This window comes from Xyrauchen texanus, chromosome 1, assembly GCF_025860055.1.
Source record: "Xyrauchen texanus isolate HMW12.3.18 chromosome 1, RBS_HiC_50CHRs, whole genome shotgun sequence".
Lineage (NCBI taxonomy): Eukaryota > Metazoa > Chordata > Actinopteri > Cypriniformes > Catostomidae > Xyrauchen > Xyrauchen texanus.
This window is the reverse complement of record NC_068276.1, coordinates 10575596-10599688: the sequence shown is the minus strand read 5'-3', so window position 1 is coordinate 10599688 and position 24093 is coordinate 10575596. Positions and strand designations below refer to the sequence as shown.

At 36.3% G+C, this 24093-nt stretch overlaps 1 protein-coding gene across 1 annotated transcript; it reads right to left on the bottom strand.

Moving 5' to 3' along the window:
• Nucleotides 1–23620, bottom strand: fah (fumarylacetoacetate hydrolase (fumarylacetoacetase)). Its single transcript, XM_052137871.1, has 14 exons — nt 23454–23620; nt 22743–22853; nt 22541–22662; nt 21990–22039; nt 19656–19746; nt 15571–15668; nt 14318–14370; nt 13431–13530; nt 6354–6484; nt 5138–5213; nt 4978–5024; nt 1811–1912; nt 726–843; nt 1–602 (listed from the first exon to the last, which is right to left on the bottom strand). Exons 1-14 carry the CDS (start codon nt 23532–23534, stop codon nt 526–528), a joined length of 1257 nt encoding a protein of 418 aa, XP_051993831.1. The 5' UTR covers nt 23535–23620; the 3' UTR covers nt 1–525.
• Nucleotides 23621–24093: the final 473 nt, after the last annotated feature.

Sequence of the window (24093 nt, the reverse complement as noted above, 5' to 3'; positions counted from 1 at the left end):
TGACATAAGACAGTTTATAAGGAATCAGTAACTTTATTGTGATATTCTTCGGTAACAGCGACGGGTACTAAACCAGCTCAAACACTTTACGATGAGGTGTGTCATTTCTGTAATGACAAGTGGACTAGCATTAATAATTTTTTCAAACACATAGAAGCCCATAAATGCCTTGTATTATAATTTTGGAGACTTGTTTTTTGAGATTTCAATATAAATTTTGCAATATCAAAAAACAAGTGAGTTCTTGAGTTGCCTCAAGAAAACAATGCAGTATAAAAACTGTATATAATAGATAGCCTTTGATGACTTCTGTATGTTTGAAAACATTATTTTCATTATTTGTGCAATTATCTTTGGTGCTGCTTATGTTGCACAAATTAGACTTCACCTTTAAAAGGAATATTTGAAGAACTATTGTGCCAATGTTTAAACAACATAGTTTGACTTTATATGTCTTCAAGATCCTGTGGTCTCCATTAAAGTGTTGTGAATACAAGTCTGAAACTGTAGGGGAAGAGAGGTACGTCACTGATGCAGTGCAGGAATGATCTTCCCTACACACTGACCGAAGCCCACTCTATATCCCCTACCCGCGCAATAACCTGCAGAAAGAGAAGGGATATCCTTTACCATAGGGCAACTTAATAGGGACTACTCTTCTATTTTGGAAACAAAACAATGTGGTTCAACAACACACTCCATCAAAAACCATCGAAAAACCCCACCTGTGAGGATGACCTCATCCCCATCCTTCAAGAAAGTCCTTGTCTCTCCGTTGCCAAGGTCAATAGTCTTGGATCCTCTCCATGAGAGCTCCAGCATAGAGCCAAAACTCTCTGGATCCTTCATATATTAACACAAACAAAAACAGAGCAGTCAATACTACACAATATTACTATCAATGCTTACATTACACTTTTCAGATGCATATTGCAAATGAAAAAGGAAGTTCATATCTGACATTTATGCAATTTACTGGAGTAAGGTGATACCAGGCTGCTACAGTGAGTCCTTTGGACAAAATGTATACAGTGATCTGCTTAGTTTTTTTTAGTTGTGTCAAATGCGATTTCAGATTTACATTCCTTTAAACATCATGTAAAAAAGTCTGTTGCTGGTCGCTTTTAATTTTGGTCAGACGTTCTTTTCCTGTCTAAGGGGGTGGTTCTTGGTGAGAATATTCAGCCAAGTCTTGATAGACTTTATTGCGAATACTTTGGCTATGTGAGACCAAGTTCTATGGATCCAGTTTCCCATTATATTAAAGGATAAAAATGTAATTTGTGACTGAAATTATTTTTTTTTAAATGTATTTTTATTCTGTGGCATTTGAATAGATCATTGAATAGGTTAAAGTGGATTAATACATGATGTTGTATTTTTATATGTTTTTAATTTATTTTATTATGTTTTATATTTAACTTTAAATCAGTCTTTTTTTATATATTTAGTTTGTTTGATCTGTAAAGCACTTTGGGTCAACTTCTGGTGTTTTTAAATGTGCTCTATAAATAAAGGTTGACTTGACATGACTGTTAAAAAAAAGCACATTGACATTTCACACCAAGCTTGACATCTCTGACGACAAAACACTTGTTCTCACAATGCGGCAGTTTGCATACTAGAGAATGATAGGTCTGTTCCTCAAACAAAGCTATTGTATGGCTTCTGAAGAATATAGCCATAAAATACCAGCTTACAAGTTTGGAACAACATAAGGGTGAGTAAATAACGTCAGAATTTTCATTTTGGGTGAACTATTCCTTTAATTTATTCAATATATTAGTGACATGCTTGCACACTGACTTACCGGTCCACTGATGGTGCCTGATGCCAGCAGGTCGCCCGGTCTAATGTTGCAGCCATTGACCGTATGGTGTGCCAGTTGCTGTTTCATGGTCCAGTACATGTACTGAGAAAACAAAATACATTATATGTAGCTGCTGTCTATTACAAATTGAGAAAATGGCTTTCTATCTAAGTGGCAGTAAAAAAAGACAATGTAATTCCTTTGATCTGCTGTAAAGCCCATTACTGCACCAATAGAATAGGGATTTCCTAGAACCGATAACACAAAAAAGCCCAACCTGAATGTGAATTCACTAAGAGTGAATTGTGCCCACTGATTACATCTTCAATTTACACACACTGTCGTTTTAGCGCTCAGTTTACTAAAGGGATAACACAAAGCAGGTAATGGTGCAAAGACACCTGCAAACATTTTTTATTGCAATTTCTATAAATTAAAAAAATTATTTGAATTACTTACGAAACTTTGAATTCTCTAGTACTTAATTGGATAGTTCACCCAAAAATTTAAATTCTCGTCATTTACTCACCCTCATGCCATCCCAGATGTGTATGACTTTCTTTCTTCTGCTGATCACAGATGACGATTTTTAGAAGAATATCTCAGCTCAGTAGGTCCATAAAATGCAAGTGAACGGTGGCTAGAACTTTGAAGTTCCAAAAAGGAGAAGTCAGCATAAAGGTATTCCATAATCCGCTTCAGAAGCAATCCAGTTGGTTTTGAACAGATCAAAATATATCAAATATTTCACTAGACCTGGCCACCATTCACTTGCATTGAATGGACCTACAGAGTGGAGATATTCTTCTAAAAATCTTTGTTTGTTTTCTGCAGAAGAAAGAACGTCATACACATCTGAGCTGGCATGAGGGTGAGTAAATGATGACAGAATTAAATTTTTTGGGTAAACTAACCCTTTAAGTGACTTCTTATCACATTATAATCAACCATGTATACTATGGTTGCAAAATTCTGGCCTGTTGATAGTACCTAGAATATTAAAATCTACAAAAGAAGATAGATAATTTTCCTTTTTGGCTTCTAAACTCTAGGAAGAGAAGTCTTCCTAGAATTTTTTGGGACTCCGACACAATCTTTCAGTCTAAGTCTAGAAGTTTAGTCTAGACTAAAGAGTCACCTCTTTAGCCACGCATACATCTAATTTATCCCTCAAGCTGTAGGTATGCTGCTCTAGTCAGGTCTGCAGGAACCGGAAACACTTCTCATATTCTATAACTCTGCTTTAAAATTAACTGAATGGCATCTTTGCTAATTTTATTGCACTTGTTTCCCTGTTACATTTCCCGAGAATACCAGAGCCTGCCAGACTCAGCTTCAGTCTAGCCAGACGTTGTGATGTCTGATGACTGAGCGATTACTACTAACTGTAGTCTGTGCCAACCAGACAGTGAGGGGTGCTTCAATGATCACTGTCTGCATTATTTCAGTCTTCTACGATGGACGTAATAGAGGATGAACTGCTGCCAACTCCAGCCAGACAACAAGGGATACTTCACTGGCCACTGCATGCACACTGGTTTTAGGTTGGACTTCACTGAAAATAAAGTGTCGCAAGCCTCCATGCAGACTACGAGGCAAACTTCACTGACCACTGCCTTCATCTTCTCTGTTTTAGGATGGATTCCAAAGAGAATAAACTGCTACCGACCGCAATCTACCACTCATTGCATCACTTATCTTAAAATTAAATACACAGGAAATACATAAATGCCAACTAAAGACATTACCAGCCAAACAGCAAAAGACACTGCATCTACTTGCACTTCCATAATCAATTCGGGATAGGCTCCATGGACACAAGAGGCACGACAACAATGACTTTTACTTACTTTCACACAAATCACCAGTAAAACAGCAGATTATTTCTTCATAAACAAAAAAGAAGGCATTTTTTGCATTACATAACTAACTTTCACATAGTCTGCATTGTGAAATATAAACATTCAACATGAGTAGGCAATGGCTACTGTGAAATACTAAGAGGGGACCCTGCTCAGACAGCTATTTTTACACAGAGGAAACAAGATGTATTTGACCAAAATTCCATTATCTTCATTAAATTAACACCATTCTACAGCTGTGGAATAAAGTTAAACAGCTTTAGCTTTACTGTTCATCACTGCTTGGGAGTCGCTACAGACACACTGACTCAAGAAATTGCTTTCTTTTGTATTACATATAATGAACTATGTAGTGTACTTTTGCAAAAATCCCACCACTGTTAAGTTATTTTCATGAGATCAGCCTGTGCAATTTGCACAGGGCACTTTGTGTGGAGGTCAGACAGATGCAAGGCCACATATACACACACACACACACATGAATATGTAAGGGTGTATACAGAATATTTAAAAAAGAGAAAACAAACTGTGATTTCCAAACTGTGTTTTTGCACCCTTGAAGAGCACTGAAGTGGACGCCACTTAAAGGGTCATTCCAATCGAAACTTTCGAAAGTTAGAAAAATAAAACATTTTATGAAGAGCCCTTCCACAAGACTGTTACCAAAGGGTACATACATACAGTAATGCCATGCTCCCTTCAGAATGCCCATTTCAAGGGTTCTGCCTCTTGAAGCAAAGGAATGATCACTTTAGATAGGAATTCACCCAAAAACTATGCTTATGTGGTGATAAAAATCTCTATTGGGTACAAGGGGTAAAATATGAATTACACAATATCTTCATAAACATTACTTTGTACCATTAAAGACATTAGGGCGCCAAAAGAATTATCAAAAATATTTGATAATATGAATGTGACCCCCTGGGTCTAAGCAGGTAGCTCAAAACTTACAGAGAAATGTTCATAGTGCCACAGAGACAGTTTTATAGAAAATTCACCTATAAATGGCTTACTTATAGTTGTCTCTGAATATTAAGCTGAGACAGGAGACAGTATTTTAAAACAGAAAAAGCTACTTCAGCTTTAAATATGTACAATGGGACTGCACACTTGCAGTGTCTTGACCTTATGCAGTTTTTCTATGCAAGCAATTGTTTTATTTTTGATGCTCCTGATTTGGAATGTTCTTGAGTTTTTCCAAGGGAATGAATATAAAACTAAATGGACTACAGTAGGAGTTATCAGTATGAGTTTGATGGCACAACTGAGACAGCAGCATGCCAATGCAAAACAATCTCTTACCTTAAAATTGGACTTGCAAATGTTGGCTGCCTCTTGCATTCCCTCACCTGGAATGATACATGAGCAAGAAAATAAAAGTGAGTACTGTGGAAAAGCATCACTGAATACACACAAACATTATACAGATGTACAAGAACAGGCAGACGTAACAGACACAGACCTTTCACTGTGACGAAGAGGTTGATGTTGAATATGTAAGGGTCATCATGATGTAAGTATGGAAGAGGTACAGGGTCCTAAAATTCAATAAATAACATCAGAAAAATCCCAGCAAATATCGTGCGCACATTTCTGCTGTGACCGAAACCTGAAAAATGCTGCTTTTGTTGGCAGTGTTTATAGGCAGTATAGCATCAAGCACGTCTAAATCATTGTTTGTGTAACATCCTGTCTACTAAGATGCCTTCCTGTGGTCAGTTTTTAAAGGCAACATAAATGTATCCTTCATTGCCAATGATATGTTATAATCCTGTGTGTGCGGTTTAGTGGTCGAGGAAAAAAACAATAAAAATGACTGATGGAGCAGCTGAAAGTAGTAAACTATATCATAAATGTCATTTTTTTTTTCAACTCATAACTACATTTCTACCAAGAAGTCACTTGAATTTAGGATGCATTCTATTGCAAAAAAACTATCAATTAAGGAATTGAGAGAAAAGCAGCATCCATCGATTTCAGACACAACCATTTTGATCCTCTCACTGTACGATACGTTCCCTACTAGGAAAAAACATACTGCCACTAAAGTCCAAGAGCTGTCAAACTCTTGCAAATAAAAACATTAGCACAGCAGAAAACTCACAAATACAACATTCTCATCAAGAAAAAAACAATGTATTTTGACAAATGACATTCGATTTCCTGAAAAATCAAGGCATCAAAGCGAAGATTACTTTTTATTTCATTCACTTAGTTCATGGTGTCTGGGTGCTACAGAGAAAGAGGAAAGCTGCTATTGTAACTCAAAGGATTTAACACATCTCATTTCCCCATTAAATGCAAAGTCTGCACACTTCCTCCGATCCCTCTGTGATGATGAAGTATCCCTTCCACAGGGCTGTAACTGTTAGTTGAATAAAGCCCATTACTGCAAAGTTGAATAAATGCTAATTATGACCATCATTTTAAAGATAAGGCATTTCAATGGTTCTTACTGAGGCACTAATCAGTACATTGTGGCTTTTTTACAAGAACCTATTAAGCTCGCTCCCAACCCAAAGACTGTTCCAAAAAGTAGGCATCAAAAATATGCTATAATTTTAGATAGCAAGGCAGATCACTAGTGTTTTGAAACAGAGCCTGTGCATTGAGTGGGCTACTATAAAAACTGGCCAGTAATGTTGACATTCTTTATGAATAGTATTGACCCAACTTACCTGGATTGGATTTGGCTCAACAAAAGGCATCAGTGCTTCCATGGGAACGACCCAAGGTGAGATGGTGGTTCCAAAATTCTTGCCAAGAAATGGACCTAATGGAACATATTCCCAAGCCTGGATATCTCGAGCTGCATCATAAAGGAAAGAGAGATAGAAATCCACTGTAATTGCTTTTCATTCATTTATGGATCATATACTCTTAACAATTAGTTTTGCTGTGGAACATATGGGTGACATATGGGCACATTTGAAAAATGAAACTTTCTCATCCTATGTTTCATCTACAGTAGAAAATCATCATCACATATCCTGGAATAAAGACTAATGACAGCCTTGATCAACCTTCCAGTGTATTTTGGAATAATATGTGAAGGAGTAGATTTTGTGTGTGATGGAAATTAAATTTTCCTTGACTTTCTAACACAATATGCTTGCTAGCAGTCAATTAACTTTGAATTAAAACAAAAAACATTGTTTTTGTTATGCATTTTTTTAAAGTTTTTATGAAAACTAAAAATGGCAAAATAAACCATTTAAAAATGTATCATAGAAGAGAAGTTAAAAAGTATAGGTGGGGACAAGCTAAAACAGAGACATTCTTGAAAATAATGAAAAAGTAATTACAGAGAAACATAGAGTATTAAGTTATTATAATCTATTCTGTTTTATAACTACAAAGAGGGAGCTTGTTTAAAGGTGTAAAGAGTCATTCTTTTATTTATGTTGTCTGGGCTAACACTGACACATAGGGGCATGAATGCAACATTATTCAAATGCAGTAGTTTTTCAGTTACCAATTCACAGTCAGCCATTAACATACTCCTTGAGTGGAAGTGTCCAATATCGGTGGTTACTGAGATTAAGCAAGAAGTATTCGGCTGGTCATGTGATCCTAACATGGCAGCCCCCATGAGAGGACCTGGTCCATGTAGAATAAAACAGCTTTTATAATGTCACTGATATGACTGGAATCTTCAACTCATATGGGTGTACATGATTTTAAATATGTTTCAAAAAACTATTAATTTCTTTAGAATGAAAACTTTTTTAATGAGGAAGAAAATTAAGGAGTACACCATCAAACATCCATTTTATCTTTAAAATCATTCGAGTGGACAGAAAAGTATTTAGGTGGTATTGCTCAGGTAAGTATCACTATAATATTGCTCTTACTTAGAGTTAGGCATAGGAATAAACTCATTTCGGTGTGTAACCCATCCTGCATGGCTTTTGTTACAGACATGAACTGTATCTCAAATCGTGCTGCTTGTAATGGAGAGATGTGTTATTATTTTCCTAAGGGACCTGAGCCATTTCTTGAGACCAGAATATCATAGATAATTAGGGGTGAGATCTTTTGACTTGGGCAAGTAAGCAATTACCCACAACATTTAGTAATATGGCAATGACGTTTGCATGAGCAAGCACCACTCAAATTCCGGGTTGAAAATAAAGTAATTTCAAAGATTACAAAGATAAACTTTTTTTTGGACTGACATGAGATTTATGCGAAATAAGACCAGGAATGTGCATTAAGAAAGTAAATAAGATTATTTTTTAATTAATCTTGACTTCAATGATAAACTGTTCAAGAATTTGATTAAAGGAATCATTTCCTGAAGTAAAAATTCTCACAGCTGACCATAACAGAGCACAGCACAAGCATAATTTACCAGTGGGATGGTTGGGACATATCACTATACCACTTTTTGCCTTCGCCAATTTTGTCCCCACCATTTTTTGGAATGGCTTTTGTCAGGTAAGTGTCTAGTGCAGAAGAAACATCACCAGTTCTTGAACAGGAGTTTGAACCATTTAGTTTGTGTGTGTTATCATAAGTGCAGATCAAGTACTGGAATTTGTGGCTGCTATCAGTGGCGTTGAATGACAGTGGGTGGCGATATTCTCTCATGCACCGAAACACGCGTTCTAGCCGTAACACTGTTGAGCAACTCAACCATATTTTCAGTTAAATTGCAAAGAAAAAGTCAAACAGATGTGGCCCCCGTATGTAAGGTTGGAAGGCTTAGTCTCCCTCTGTCCACGGGTATGCGTATATTAATACAATAATACAATTTTTGTATTAATTGTATTAATCCATTTCCCAACCACAAGTCCAAACCTCAATTACTAGTGAGAATGGAAAAGCAGACTCTAGATCAGTGGGATGTCTTCATTTCTAATAAATATTAAATTACCTAGTGTAATTCTTGGATTAAAACCTATTTAATATCATGATAGCAAACACATGGAAGTTGTAATGTTCTTTTTAAATTAGCCTACATCAATTCACTTTTATATCAATAAACATCAAACTCGAAATGAGTCATCATTGATATATGACCCAGAAATCCTCATCCTAAAGCTGAAAACATTCCCTAAAGACTAATCAATCTTTCTAGCAAATACTTACTGATCCATGTATTTATCAGAATCAGCTTTATTGCTAAGTATGCTTACACATACAAGGAATTTGTCTTGGTGACAGAAACTTCAGTGCACATACATAGATAATAATAATAATAATAATAAAAAACTTGAATAAAAATAAAAAAGTGGATAGAAAATAATGTATAAATTGAAATACACAATAAGACAATATATATATATACAGTGAGGAAAATAAGTATTTGAACACCCTGCTATTTTGCAAGTTCTCCCACTTGGAAATCATGGAGGGGTCTGAAATTGTCATCGTAGGTGCATGTCCACTGTGAGAGACATAATCAAAAAAAAAAAATCCAGAAATCACAATATATGATTTTTTAACTATTTATTTGTATGATACAGCTGCAAATAAGTATTTGAACACCTGTCTATCAGCTAGAATTCTGACCCTCAAAGACCTGTTAGTCTGCCTTTAAAATGTCCACCTCCACTCCATTTATTATCCTAAATTAGATGCACCTGTTTGAGGTCGTTAGCTGCATAAAGACACCTGTCCACCCCATACAATCAGTAAGAATCCAACTACTAACATGGCCAAGACCAAAGAGCTGTCCAAAGACACTAGAGACAAAATTGTACACCTCCACAAGGCTGGAAAGGGCTACGGGAAATTGCCAAGCAGCTTGGTGAAAAAAGGTCCACTGTTGGAGCAATCATTAGAACATGGAAGAAGCTAAACATGACTGTCAATCTCCCTCGGACTGGGGCTCCATGCAAGATCTCACCTCGTGGGGTCTCAATGATCCTAAGAAAGGTGAGAAATCATCCCAGAACTACACGGGAGGAGCTGGTCAATGACCTGAAAAGAGCTGGGACCACCGTTTCCAAGGTTACTGTTGGTAATACACTAAGACGTCATGGTTTGAAATCATGCATGGCACGGAAGGTACCCCTGCTTAAACCAGCACATGTCAAGGCCCGTCTTAAGTTTGCCAATGACCATTTGGATGATCCAGATGATTGGAGTCATGGGAGAAAGTCATGTGGTCAGATGAGACCAAAATAGAACTTTTTGGTCATAATTCCACTAACCGTGTTTGGAGGAAGAAGAATGATGAGTACCATCCCAAGAACACCATCCCTACTGTGAAGCAGGGGGGTGGTAGCATCATGCTTTGGGGGTGTTTTTCTGCACATGGGACAGGGCGACTGCACTGTATTAAGGAGAGGATGACCGGGGCCATGTATTGCGTGATTTTGGGGAACAACCTCCTTCCCTCAGTTAGAGCATTGAAGATGGGTCGAGGCTGGGTCTTCCAACATGACAATGACCGAAGCACACAGCCAGGATAACCAAGGAGTGGCTCTGTAAGAAGCATATCAAGGTTCTGGCGTGGCCTAGCCAGTCTCCAGACCTAAACCCAATAGAGAATCTTTGGAGTGAGCTCAAACTCCGTGTTTCTCAGCGACAGCCCAGAAACCTGACTGATCTAGAGAAGATCTGTGTGGAGGAGTGGGCCAAAATCCCTTCTGCAGTGTGTGCAAACCTGGTGAAAAACTACAGGAAACGTTTGACCTCTGTAATTGCAAACAAAGGCTACTGTACCAAATATTAACATTGATTTTCTCAGGTGTTCAAATACTTATTTGCAGCTGTATCATACAAATAAATAGTTAAAAAATTATACATTGTGATTTCTGGATTTTTTTTTTAGATTATGTCTCTCAAGTGGACATGCACCTTACGATGACAATTTCAGACCCCTCCATGATTTCTAAGTGGGAGAACTTGCAAAATAGCAGGGTGTTCAAATACTTATTTTCCTCACTGTATATATATATATATATATGTACAATATAAAAATCTGTTATATACAGAAGCAAGGGAATGGGACAAACAAAATCTCAGTAATGACAGTGTTAAATGTACGGTTCAAGTTATCAAATTAGTTATGAGAATTTTACTGACTTTAAAACAGTAAGAGCTTATTGGTAACAATTTATAATAACATTATGAATAATCATTAATTAATACCTGAATTTATCCTTACTTCAGCATGAATTAATGATGAGTTAAGGAATGGACTGATCAAGAAATAACCTTCTAATGAAACTCACAATGTAACCATGAAAAATAATGACAAATAGACCTCTTTAGAAGCTCAAACCAATAATAAAATACAATACAAGTTTATTGTCAACCGTGGTTGAAATTTGTCTTTGACCAAATATTAATATTTAATTATTATTAATAAATAAAACCAAATATTGATCAAGCAACACAAGGACACTCTTTCCTATTTCTATGCTCTGGATGACAAGCAAATTGAGTGGTAGGGTGAGGATGAAGGGAAAAGGGAAGGAGAATCAAGTAAAATGGGTTGAAATGATTAGTGATAATTATTAGTGTGTATTTCAAAGTTCTTTATGTTCATGTAAAAAATGGTGGAATAAGCCTGCGTCAGCCAATAATGTTTGTAGTGAAACTACAGACAGTAAAATGTGTCAAATATTTTAACTGTGAATATTAAATTATGCACTTTTAATTCAAAGTACTTCACATTCTTTTTATAAAGGAGGCTTCATGCTGTTCTCCATGGCATTCACACAGATCTCACCACACGCCCCTACGAGAACCACTCATTATAGTGATCACAAGGAGGTTATCCCATGTGACTTTCCCCTCCCTAGCAACCGGGCTTATTTGGTTGCTCAGGAGACCTGGCTGGAGTCACTCAGCACGATCTGGATTCGAACTCGTGACTAAAGGGGTGGTAGTCAGCGTCTTTACTTGCTATTTATAATTTTTGTGTTGGGGCCAGTGAAAATTTTGGCAGGGCAAGTAAAAATCTGAAGCACTAGCCCAATTGGGCCAGTAGAAAGAAATCTTAGCAATGAGCCCTGAATTATGATTGCTTTTGATGCAAGAACCATTATGAGTGGACAAAATAAAATACTAAAAAAGTGTGGGTAGCTCAGCTAGTATTGACGCTGATGACCGCCCCTGGAGTCACGAGTTCAAATCCATGGCATGCTGAGTGACTCCAGCTAGGTCTCCTAAGTAAACAAATTGGCCCAGTTGCTAGGGAGGGTAGTGTCACATAGGGTAACCTCCTCGTGGCTGCGATGAGTGGTTCTCGCTCTCAATGGGGCTTGGGATAAGTTGTGAGTGGATCGCAGAGACTAGCATGAGCCTCCACGTGCGTAGTCTCAGTGGTGTCATGCACAGCGAGCCACGTGAGAAGATGCACGGATTGACAGTCTCAGAAGCAGAGGCAACTGCGACTTGTCCTCCACCACCCAAATTGAGGTGAGTAACCGTGCCACCACAAGGACCTTCTCAGTAGTGGGAATTGGGCATTCCAAATTGGGGAGAAAAGGGGATAAAAACTAATTATAAAAAAAAGTGTGTCATGCTTTGAAACATTATGCATTGTGAAAAGTGCTATACAAATAAAAATGACTTTACTTGCCTCCTGTCTTAAATAATTTACTCACCCTTGTGTTGTTCCAAATACTTATGTTTTCCTTTTTTACATAAAACACAAAAGGAGATGTTAGGCCTCAGTCACCATTCATTTTGATTGTGTGGAAAGATCCATTGAAAGTGAATGGTGACTGAGGTTAACATACTGCTTAACATCTTATGTGCTCCATGGTAAAAAGTAGGCCAGGACTTACATTTTTGGTGAACTATCCCCTTAATACACCGAAACAAACATAACTTTCTCTCTGAAAGCCATTCAACTAAACAGATGTTGGGTAAATAGAGGCATTTTACACAGCATTACCGTTCTCCATCATCTTTTGCTGCAGGACTTTCTCATTTCCTAAGTCTCTTCGATGGCTCATAAAAAAACCAATATTGGCCAGTATGTTGAAGTGGGAGTGTTTGAAAAGGGAAAGTGGAATATAAAAAAGAATTGACAGCCAGTTGTTGCTCAGAAATGCCAATCTGGCATGACTGGGAACACTGATAAATCATTGGCATGTCAGGCTTACAGCATCAGGCTTCTGTGAATGATTAAAGAAACCTTGAGAGTTATGCTTGAGGTTTCTCTAGCAATATAGGTTTATTTTGTCTTTGCTGGCACAATTTACAAAAGATTCATTTGTAAACTGAAATTGTATAGAATATTTCACTATGTTTGTTGTATAGACAACAGGACAAGACTAAAGAGCAAGAGTTATGTTCTTTGGCAATATGACGGAGTTGAAAATGAAATTAGAAAATGAAAAACTGGTTTGAGGTTTTAAAGGGAAGATGGTGGTATAAAATACAGTGTACTAAAATAAAAAAGCACTCAGTATGATTTAATGAAATTAACAATTCTTACTAATCAAAAATAGTGAGCTGAGACTTGTGAACTGGTGCACAAGCAGGTTGCATTAACAAAAGACAGAAATAATGAGGATGAGGGTAATTTTGTAGATTTTTAATTTTTAGAACTATTTTAAAAACAAAGATTTTTTACTTATGAAGTTCATTTGAACCATTTTAAACAATATGCTTTATCAATGTTTATTGCACATGCTGTATGTATGATCATATTAATTGAGAAACTATTGATTATTTGTACTTTAAAAACAATTATTTGTCACACGCACCACATGATTATTTAAATGAACAGCAAAAAAGCTAAAACCTATTTAAAAATTAAAAGAAAATGTCTTGTTGCTTCTTACCACTCCAGTCGTTCATAAGCACCATGCCGAAGATATGCTCATGAGCTTTCTCCACTGGGATGGGCTCTCCCAACACGTTCCCTTTTCCCACAAAGAATGCCTGAGAGACAAATACAAAAACATCCCATTCCTGGATTATTTTTTACAAGATATACCATATTTTACGTCTTGCATTACACCTTTTTTGTCGAATTGGATTGGCTGTTTCAACGTAATGACAGCTCCTCTGTTTGAAGAAGATAAACACCTCAAAACTCACTGTAGAATGATCTAAATGTGTATGCTTAAATGCATGATATTAGCTTGTAAGCAGATGTTAATTGTATTTACATTATATATAACTTTCTTTACAAAACTTTAAAAAAAATAAAAATTGTTTGGTTTATATGGATGAGTTGGCCCAGATAGTGAAGGAAAAACAGCCATGGGAACTCCTTTAATACTGTTAATGTTTAGGGTGGCTACTTTGAAGAAGCTAAAATATGAGCTACATCATATAAAATATTATATTTATTTTTTGTCACTGTATCATTACCATTCTTCCACTTGTGTTCTTTATGATGACTATTCTAAAATAGTAATAATAGAAATAAAAAAGAAGAGGGTGTGTCCAAACTTTTGAATGGTAGTGTATATTGCCCATCCCTTGATGATTTAGTGCTGCTGCAGGAGAAAATGATCAATTGAGTGCAAAACTTTCTGTTCAAAGTATATTCATTGTAAGGACTTTTCTCCTGGGATTATTAATCTTGTTAAACGGAACAATTGGGAAAGAGTGTGGTCTACATAACTCTTAATGTATGCATAACTCTGCATACATTACCTGTGTGTGGCAGGATGCTCAATAATTAAACTAATTAACTATATCAAATGACACATAAACTCACCATCTCTAGCTCTATGTCCAACTGCTTGCTTGGCCCGAAGACAGGTGGCTGAGCTGAGGGAAAGACAAATACAAACTGACAGCTATTTTGATGGACGACTCAGTAGCGTTCAGAAAAGCTTGTACTTGCATAATATTTATCACCATCACTTTTAATCAGCATCAGATTGGTAGAGGCTGTAATAATAATGTGGGTGCCGGCTAGTGAATGCAATCATTTAGCAAAAGGAAAAACAACAGAATTGAACAACAGCCACATGGAGGTCCTGCTAGAAACATGATCCCATTAATCAGCCTGTTCTTGCTATGATGAGAAAAATGGCCATGCCTTGTTTGGTTATTGTGCTGACTGTACTATATGTTAATGCAGAAAACCTCATTCACGGCGGGAATAATGTGTGCAAATCAAGTTAATGCATTTATTTGATTAAATAAATGGGTCAATTTCATTATGAAAATTCCAGGTCACATTTCACCCCAAAACCTGAAATAGTTATTTTGCAAGAAATTAAAATGTATTATTAGGAGCATTAGGATTTTTTGCATTGTCCAATTATTTTTTACAACAATTAAGCACATTTCCTCACCAAAATTCTCTACTGTAATAAAAAAACAAACAAAAAAAACTAAAACAATTTCGTTCTGATTACTATAATGCGAAATAATATCATTTTCATTGCTGTTATGCGATTAAATATCATACTCATTACTGTAGTGTAATACAATCTCATAGTGATTACTGTACTGTGAAAACAAAATCATATTTATCACTTTTATTACTGTAATGTGAAAATAATATTAATAAATAAGCAGTGTCTGCCTATTCTCATAAACCGATAGTCCATATACCTAAACTTCCTCCATATTTTGTACTAATCCCAAAATATATTGTTTTTGTTGTAATTTTTTGACTTTCAAGGGGTCGGGTGGTTATCGCGGGCCCCCCTTTTACGCTGATCCCCAGTGCAGCTACACACCCTGCACTACTTGAAGTCACGCCACTGCTTCAAGGGATGAGTAGTTAATTCCCTCATAAAATAAAGCACACAGTCTTTTTGTGTGTGTGTGTGTGCGCGCGCGTGTGTGTGTGCTTCAAATCAAAAGATATAATGTTGAGAATCATCTCATAGTAGGTTGGTTTGATTTATGGCCAAAAAACCTGAATGGAATTCAAGGATGCTAAAAAAGTGGGCTGTCACTTACTGTTGAAATCTAATGGTTAAAATGAAACATGAAGTGGGTGTGTATGTTTACCTGGGTCTGGTCTCATCTGTCCTTGAGGTCTTCTGATTGGTGTTCCAGAAGCTACCACGGAGGAAGCTCTCCCATGATACCCCACTGGTAACCTCAGCCTATGGGACAAGGTAATGTGTGACTTCCATGTTTTCCATTGATAAATTCCTTTAATACCTTTCTATGATTCCTTTACATAGGGGATTGAAAATATCAATTTGTTTAGATTGAATTAATCCAACAAATATTTTGATAAAATAATCTTTGATAAAATAAATATTCTCAGCAGTGCTAGCAACAACAAATGACAAATGGCAAACCAAAGTTTAACATCCCAGGTTAAGATCACCAACGAGAATCACAAATATGTTCATCACCCAAAAACGATAGTTTCAGTAACTGATGCCATTATAGAAATGTACAATTTGCCATCAGCCATCATTATTCTGTGAGCAAAAGTGTCCAATTACAGGGGGTTACTAATATAAAGCAAGTAATATTTGGCTGTTCATATGATCTTAATATGTCGGCCCCCATGAGGCAATGCTGTTCCATGAAAAATAAAACTTTATAAAATAAGGCAAAGCTGCAATGACTGGAGTCTTCATCTCATGTGTGTTTACACGATTTTCAACATATTTTCAAGAAGTGCTATTATATATATATATATTATAGTGTATAGGGTAATTAAAAACCCGAGATATGTAATAGTGCCACCTTTTTAATGTGCCATATCTTTATGATTATTTCATAAGTTTACTGTCAGCATATATATTTCTTTGTTTATTACAAGACAAATAAGTGTCTTATTTGTCTTATTTCATACAAATGACTACTGTGTCACATTGATTTTCTGTGCAACAGTGGCAAATTATCAGTATTCCTTTTGCGTCTTCACGTACATATTATACAAGCTATTTCTTGCTCTAGGTGGCGCTAATGTTTCAGTAATTGATTTAATTAACATTTGACATTTCTATTTTATGAAAAAGCAACATGGAAGTAGACTATAGCAAGTGAAATTCATGAACTGTATGATTTGGATATTGTCATGTGGGTGTACTACTGATATTGTGAAGAAAATACATGAGCATCTTATGTGTTATGTGTAGCTCAGCATGTGTTTGATAGCCAGTAGCCTCTCATGAAATTTAAGTGTGGAAGCTGAAATCTTGAAAGTTTAAATTGTTTTTCTGTGGAATATAAAGGGAGAATTCATGAAGTTCAAAACATCATCAAGAATATCCTGTATATATATATATATATATTCTCTATTTTTTTCTATATGTCTAGGAAATATTTTGGAGACTATATCTGGGAATTTAGTAGATCAATTTGTGAAAGATAAACGTGCCGGATTGCTAGAGACCCAAAGTATTTAATAATGTTTGGCGAAAAACCTATGCATTTTAGGATTAAAGTAGACTTTTACATGTTCTTAGCTTGTCTGTGCAAAACTCGCTGCCATTATGCTGGGGTGTTGTATATGGTAGACAAGGTAACAACACACCTCTCCTCATGATATGAGGTATCATTCATGCCCATAGCAAAAACGATGCAAGACTTATGCGGCAAAGTTTAATACTTAGTGTTATTTAAAATCCCTAAGCCTAAGTATAAGCAATAGAAATAAAGAAACTTGCAATAGCAAGCACTAGTAACTATATACTTAAGTATAATATTTTAAATACCATACATTACATTACATTCTGAATAAAGTAATACGTACAAAGCTGTACTTCAGTAAGTTTATTTGTTGTTGCTCAAACGGGCTGATTGTATTTGATATATAATGATTTTCCATTTAAATATTTAAAATATATATATTATATAGATTTCACTCACAAAAAGCTGTTTATAGATAATTAATTATTAAATGAGCAAAACCACAGCTCAAGCCCAGCAGCAAAATGTAAATGTACTGTAAATCAACAATACATTTTCTTCCAGACTAATTCTCCTTCTTTCCTGACGAACTGACAGTTTGACAAATATGTGGGGCAATTCAGGTAAGTGAGGTGTTTCACACGAAACTAGAATTGTTTTTTTTACTTATTTTTTTCCAGGTCCCTCTCCATTTCATGTCCTTGTCTGGGTGAATAACTCCCTCTCTGGGCCTTTTAAGTAAAAAATGAGGAAAGAAATATACAGCCGTGGCCAAATGTATTGGTCGTTACATCAATTTTGTGTTTCGCAAAGTTTTCTGCTTCAGTTGTTGTGGTGTTGATTCACATTGTTTCTAGACTATTGTGCAGAGTGATCAGATACATTTTAAATAATTGCAAAAAACTTCATTGGCCCAAAAAAATTTACTATCACAAAAACCCAAATATCACTGTTTTTTGGCCCTGGCACAAAATGACCAGCCAACATAATTTCACTAATCATATCAGCAGCATCTGGGAAAGTGTGAACGATTACTAGTCAAAAGAAATCACTATCATTCTGATTGGATTATAAAAGCAGACTGATTGCTATAAAAGGAGGGAAGAAGTGCTTCCAATCATTGTGTTCTTGTTAGCAATGTTACCTCTAAAGAAAGATGTCGATTTGCATCCAAATGGCCTCACATGCAATGAAATTTCTGCAAAGAATATTGCACCTGAAAGAACCATTTACCGGATCATCAAGAACTTCAAGGAGAGAGGTTCAACTGCAGTGAAGACTTCAGGACGTCCCAGCTATGGAATCATGCCACCACCAGTGCAGAACTTGCACAATATTGGCAGCAGGTTGGTGTGAGTGCATCTGCACGCACAGTGAGGCGAAGACTTACGGACAATGGCCTGGTGTCAAGAAGGGCAGCAAAGAAGCCACTTCTCTCCAAGAAAAACATCAAGGACAGACTGAAATTCAGGAGGAAGTACAAGGATTGGATAGCAGAAGACTGGCGCAAAGTAATTTTTTCTGATTAAGCCCCCTTCCGACTGTTTGGGACATCTGGAAAATTGATAGTCCGGAGAATGCTGAATGCTACCATGAGTCCTGTATCTTGCTAACAGTGAAGCAACCTGAGATCATTCATGTGTGGGGTTGCTTTTTATCCAAGGGAGTGGGCTCTCTCACAATTATGCCCCAAAACACTGCCATGAATAAATAATGACATCAAAACGTCCTGCAAGAGCAACTTCTCCCAATGGTCCAGGAGCAATTTGGTGATGATCCGTGCATTTTCCAGCATGATGGAGCACCATGTCACAAGGCAAGAGTGATAATGAAGTTGCTCTGTGATCATTACAAATAAAATTTGGATACATGGCCATGCAACTCCCCGGATCTTAATCCCATAGAGAACCTGTGGTCAATCCTCAAAAGGCGAGTGGACAAGCAGAAGCCCACCAATTGTGATCAACTCCGAGCACTAATAAGGCAAGAATGGATCGCCATCAGTCAGGATTTGATCCAGAAGCTGTTATCCAGCATGCCAGAGGGAATTGCAGAGGTTATGAAGAACAAGGGTCAAGACTGTAAATATTGACTCTTTGCATATATTGAATGTTTTTGCCAATAAAAGCCTTTAAAACTTATGAAATACTTATCATTGTTTTCCAGTATACCATAGAAACATGTGAAAAAAATTATCTACAAATACTGAAGCAGCAAACTTTGCAAATTTTATGTCAATGCCAATACTTTTGGCCACGGCTATAGTTCTTTTTTGGAGGGGAGAATTATTACTAGATGATGTTTTTCACAGCCAGTCTGACAGCGTACACTGGGAATAACTTAAAGGAACTTTGCTGGGTCTTTAAAACTTTAACACATATGGTTTCTAACTCAAGAATTCAGGAAATATAAAGTCAACAGGGGCTAGTGAGTCAGCATGATAAAGTCGTCATTATTTTTATTTGTATAGCACTTTTCACAACACACATCATCTCGAAGCAGCTTTACAGAAAATGAGGATGTAATGCCTTAAATGTCTAATGTCTGTTGATAAATTGAAAAAAAAAAAAAAAACTTGGGAGAAACCAAGCTAGTTCCCCTCTGGCTATACAGCCCCTCACTGTGGCTATGGATGAAAATAATATACTTTATATGGCAGAAAACTTAGTTCAGTTTTTAGTATTTATGAGGGTGAGGAATATTAATAACCTTTCACATACCAGTTAGGCATCAAAGCATTCTCTTTTCCACGGAACATTATGCCAACGTTGGTGGCATGATCTTTCGATGAGTAAAAGTCTGTGTAGTCACCTATTGGAGTGAACAGAGAAAATAAATAAAAAATTATGGGAAATGACTGGAACAGTTAATGAGGGATGCACACAAGGGGTGAAAGACATGAAAATGTTCAACTAGTCTTAATGGAATATTCAACCCCCCAAAAATTTTCATTATTTACTCACACTTATGTTTTTCCAAACTCTTTTGACTTTCTTTTTTTGTGGAACCCAATAGATGTTAGGCTGAATGTTAGTCTCACTCACCATTCACTTTCATTGCATATTTTATCCCATATAAATGTGAATGTTGACTGAGACTGTCATTCTGCCAAACATCTTTTGTGTCTCGGAGGGTTTGAAACGACTTGGGGATGAATGATGACATAATTACATTTTAGGGTGAACTATCCCTTTAAACCTCAATTTCTCTATATTAGACATATGCTAAGGTCCCAAGCTGCCAGTCTCTGCTACAGTAGAAGACGGGACATTATGGGCAAATGCTTCATGCTTCAGCTATGCTTATATTACATATCGCAATACTGGACACATTACAATATACATTTATGCATTTGGCAGATGCTTTTCATCCAAAGCGACTTACTGTGCACTTACAGTGCACTGCTTACCGGTTCAGTGCTTTAGCCCACTATGCCACCACCACTCCATATACAATTGTATATTAAAATACTGGTTTACTGTCTTCATGTGTCAAAGCATGCATGGTATTATCATTAGCACAGTACATACATTTAATTCAGTGCAGTATTAAATTGGGATTCAGCCCAGGTCAATGAACTTCTATTCTTGCTCCTCATTGGCTGAAGAACATGTCAATCAATTGCCGTCAAAATACTGTAATTAAATCAGCATCTCTCCAAAATTCAGCAGCTTCATTAAAATGAAGCTTCAAGTATCACCTTCTTTAGATCTACACTGATTTAGAATAAACTGTAAAAACACAAACTAACACACTTCACACACTTTCTGACCAATGCATTTCCATGACTTTTCCAGTGATTCTCTCATCATTTACTCACCCTCATGTCATCCCAGATGTGTATGACTTTTTCTCTTCAGCAGAACACAAATGATGTTTTTTAGAAGAATATCTCAGCTCTGTAGGTCTATACAATGCAAGTGAATGGGTTTCAAAATGTTGAAGCTTCAAAAAGCACACAAATGCATCAAAGTAATCCACATGACTGCAATGTTTTAATCCATACTTTCAGAAGTGATATGATAGGTGGGGGTGAGAAACGGATCAATATTTAGGTACTTTTTCGCTTTAAATTATTTTCCCTACCCGGTAGGGGGCGATATGCATGAAGAATGTGAAAGTGATCTGTTTCACCCACACCTACCATACCTACACATAGCTTATAAATTTCAGCACCTATTCACTTGCATTGTATGGACCAAAAGAGCAGAGAAATTCTTCTTAAAATCTTAATTTGTGTTCAGCAGATGAAGTAAAGTCCTACACATCTGGCATGGCATTAGGATGAGTAAATTATTAGAAAAAAAAATTTTTGGGCAAACTATTCCTTTAAATAAATCTACAATGTATTGAGATTGCACTGACAAATAGACATTTCTAGTAAAAAAAATAAAATAAAATAACAAAATAAAAAATATATTTCCAGCTGAGCAAACCAGTCACAAGTTTGGACACTTTTGTCTGAATTTATATTTCTCATTATTTTGAAAACTTTTGAAGGTTTACTTTTAAATGCTTGAAATCCATTTTGTAGCCAAATATAAAGTGTTCCTATATGTAGATTTCTTTACAAAACTAAAATATTAACACAAACATGAAATGTTGAAATGTTATATTGATGATCTGAATTTTTTTAGAAATTGACATGGTCTGGAAATCTTTTTTCTTTTAAATTCCCTAGTATTTCTAGTTTGTTTGTTTTTTTTCATGACCATGGAAATGAATAAAGTGAATTGCGCCCTCTTGTGGCTATTTTAGCACAAAAGTCTCTACAGTACAGTTTCAGCACCACTTAAAGACTAACGCCTTAAACAACACCAGATTCATACACCAGTCAAAGAGAATTACTATTTTAGTTTATATTGAAGAGCACAGTTGAATAAAAAATAAGCTATAGCAAAAGCCACTGCATCGAAAATAAACTGAGTAAGAGAAATGAAGAAAGAGAAGAGTTATGAGACACCGTCTGTAAGAGAAGGGTTCAGAATGAGATACTCTCTGTGAAATGCTGTCACTTAAGTGTGACAAGCTGTCTGTATCTCTGTCATACTCACCAATCTCTGCTGGGAGATGCATCACTGCAGAACTCTGATTAACAACTGCCCTGGGGATAACAAATCAGAATTCAAATTGTAATTGTTAAATCTGTCATGCATTAAAAATTATTTATTCACTCTCATGTCATACCAAACCTGCATGCTTTATTATTTCTTTAATTTCTGGAGCTCTTTTCCATAAAACAACATTGCAAAACTCAGTGAGCTGTGTGATGATTCTTCATGAATTCTCCCTTTTTATTCCACAGAAAAACTATCCCTTAAAATCCCAAAATAAATAAATAAATGTACAATTAATCTGGCAAATTTGGAAATGCGCTCAGGAACAAACACAAGTCTTGATCATGCTGATCTTAGAATTTGTTTTTAATATAACAATTCAAATGATGACCTAGAAAATGGAGCTGACCCTAAAACTTAAATCTTGTACTGCTTCCTGATACTGCCAACATTGAAACTTATTCAAACTGCTGATGAATTAGAGGACTTAGTTTTCAGTCCTCTAATTCTTCCACGTTTGATGCATAATAATCAGTGGTTATGCTTACCTGCTTCTTAACTTGACGTCATCACGCAGGGTGGACTCGTTGGCAGCGAGAAGCATCTGGAGACACTTTCTTGCTTCTCTCCAAGCATCATAACCCAGAGCCATAAAAGCATTGAGTGTCGGCTTTTGGAGAAAAAAAAATGTTTTCTTTGTACTATGCAAAAGAACCCATAACATTTCTAAACTAAATGCATATAGCTCACCTGTTCAAAAACATCCTGGTGGGGCCCAAGAGCCGGTCCTTTGAAAAGATGCTTTATAACACTAAGGTCCAAAATTTGGTCTCCAATGGCAACACCGATTCTTTTCCTGGGCTGTTATATCCATATATATTATACAAGTTACAGTGGAAATACAACAATTTTTTTTCATTGAATAACAATTGAGTGAAAAGTTGTTGAATAGAAAAATCTATGGGAATTCAAAATTTATTTAGCATTTCCCTTTTTTCTTTAATGATACTATGCACTCAAGCTGACATGGACTCGACAGTTTGCAAAAAACTGATGATGAGAGAATTTTCATTTTTAGGTGAACTATTTCTTTAACATGGGCAATTGCTTACTGTCAAATAATTGCTTATTTGATCAGTAATTTAGAACGGGTGCAGAATATTATATATATTTCTTATTCACTTTACGTCATAACGTTTCTGTGTTTTAAACTACCAAGTTTAAATTCGTTTTCAACCCCCACGTTTTCAGTGTGGTCTTAGGCATCTGGACCCCACATGTATACACGCAGGACAGACAGAGCGATGGATGTTGTGATGTGTGGAGAAGCATCGCTACATTGTTTTAGGAAGTTAAACACAAACTTTCATTTCACAAGACTGACATAATAAAGTAAAACAAAAGTAATGTAATTGCCTGGATAGTAAAAACAGAAACAGCCGTGCATTATAGCCTACTTACATTATCTGGTGTGGAAAAAACTCCGTAAGGCAAGTTATGATAAGAAAAGTCAGAGCTCTCGTCCACTTTTAAGAAAGACATTTTGAAGTTGCAGTTGTACTGGAGAATACTTTTCAGAGTAAGCAACAGCGCGAATAACCACTTCCAGAAGTTACCGCCTCCAGTGTCGAAGCGACGAGCCAATCAGATGCTTCTCCTTCCATCCTCCCTACTCCAAGTACACTTTTCTGTAAATAACCTGAGGTCCATTCAAAGTGACTCAGCATAAAATACACTCATAAAGCAGGGTTGCCAGGTCTTCTTTGCAAAGACAAACAAAATAAAGGGGCTACTTTGGTAGTTTAAGTGCATACACCATGCTGCTTTTATTTTGTATGTATTAACAGCAGCTATCGTTTCTCCTCACCAATTCAATCTTTTGAAATTGTACGAATTGAATCTCGGAAGTGTTAAACCTGATTTATACTATGGAAGAAGCCAAACTTTTAACCTGTAAACTCAATGCGTGTTAAATGCATTGATAGTGCATAATGCAGGGGCAGACTAGGAAGAGAAATCGTCCCGGAAGGTTACATCGTGTTTGGGGGAGAAGACAAATTTGGCCCAAAAGTCATTAATAGGGGGGATTGATTGGTTGTCA

Bases quoted from the DNA above. Each gene is read 5' to 3' on its own strand.
- fah (XM_052137871.1), bottom strand. From the start codon at position 23,534: ATGTCTTTCTTAAAAGTGGACGAGAGCTCTGACTTTTCTTATCATAAC. The intron at 5,214-6,353 runs GTAAGTTGGGTC...ATTGAATTTTAG, and splicing joins TTGAGCCAAATCCAATCCAG to GACCCTGTACCTCTTCCATA. The intron at 603-725 runs GTGGGGTTTTTC...CTCTTTCTGCAG, and splicing joins GGATGAGGTCATCCTCACAG to GTTATTGCGCGGGTAGGGGA.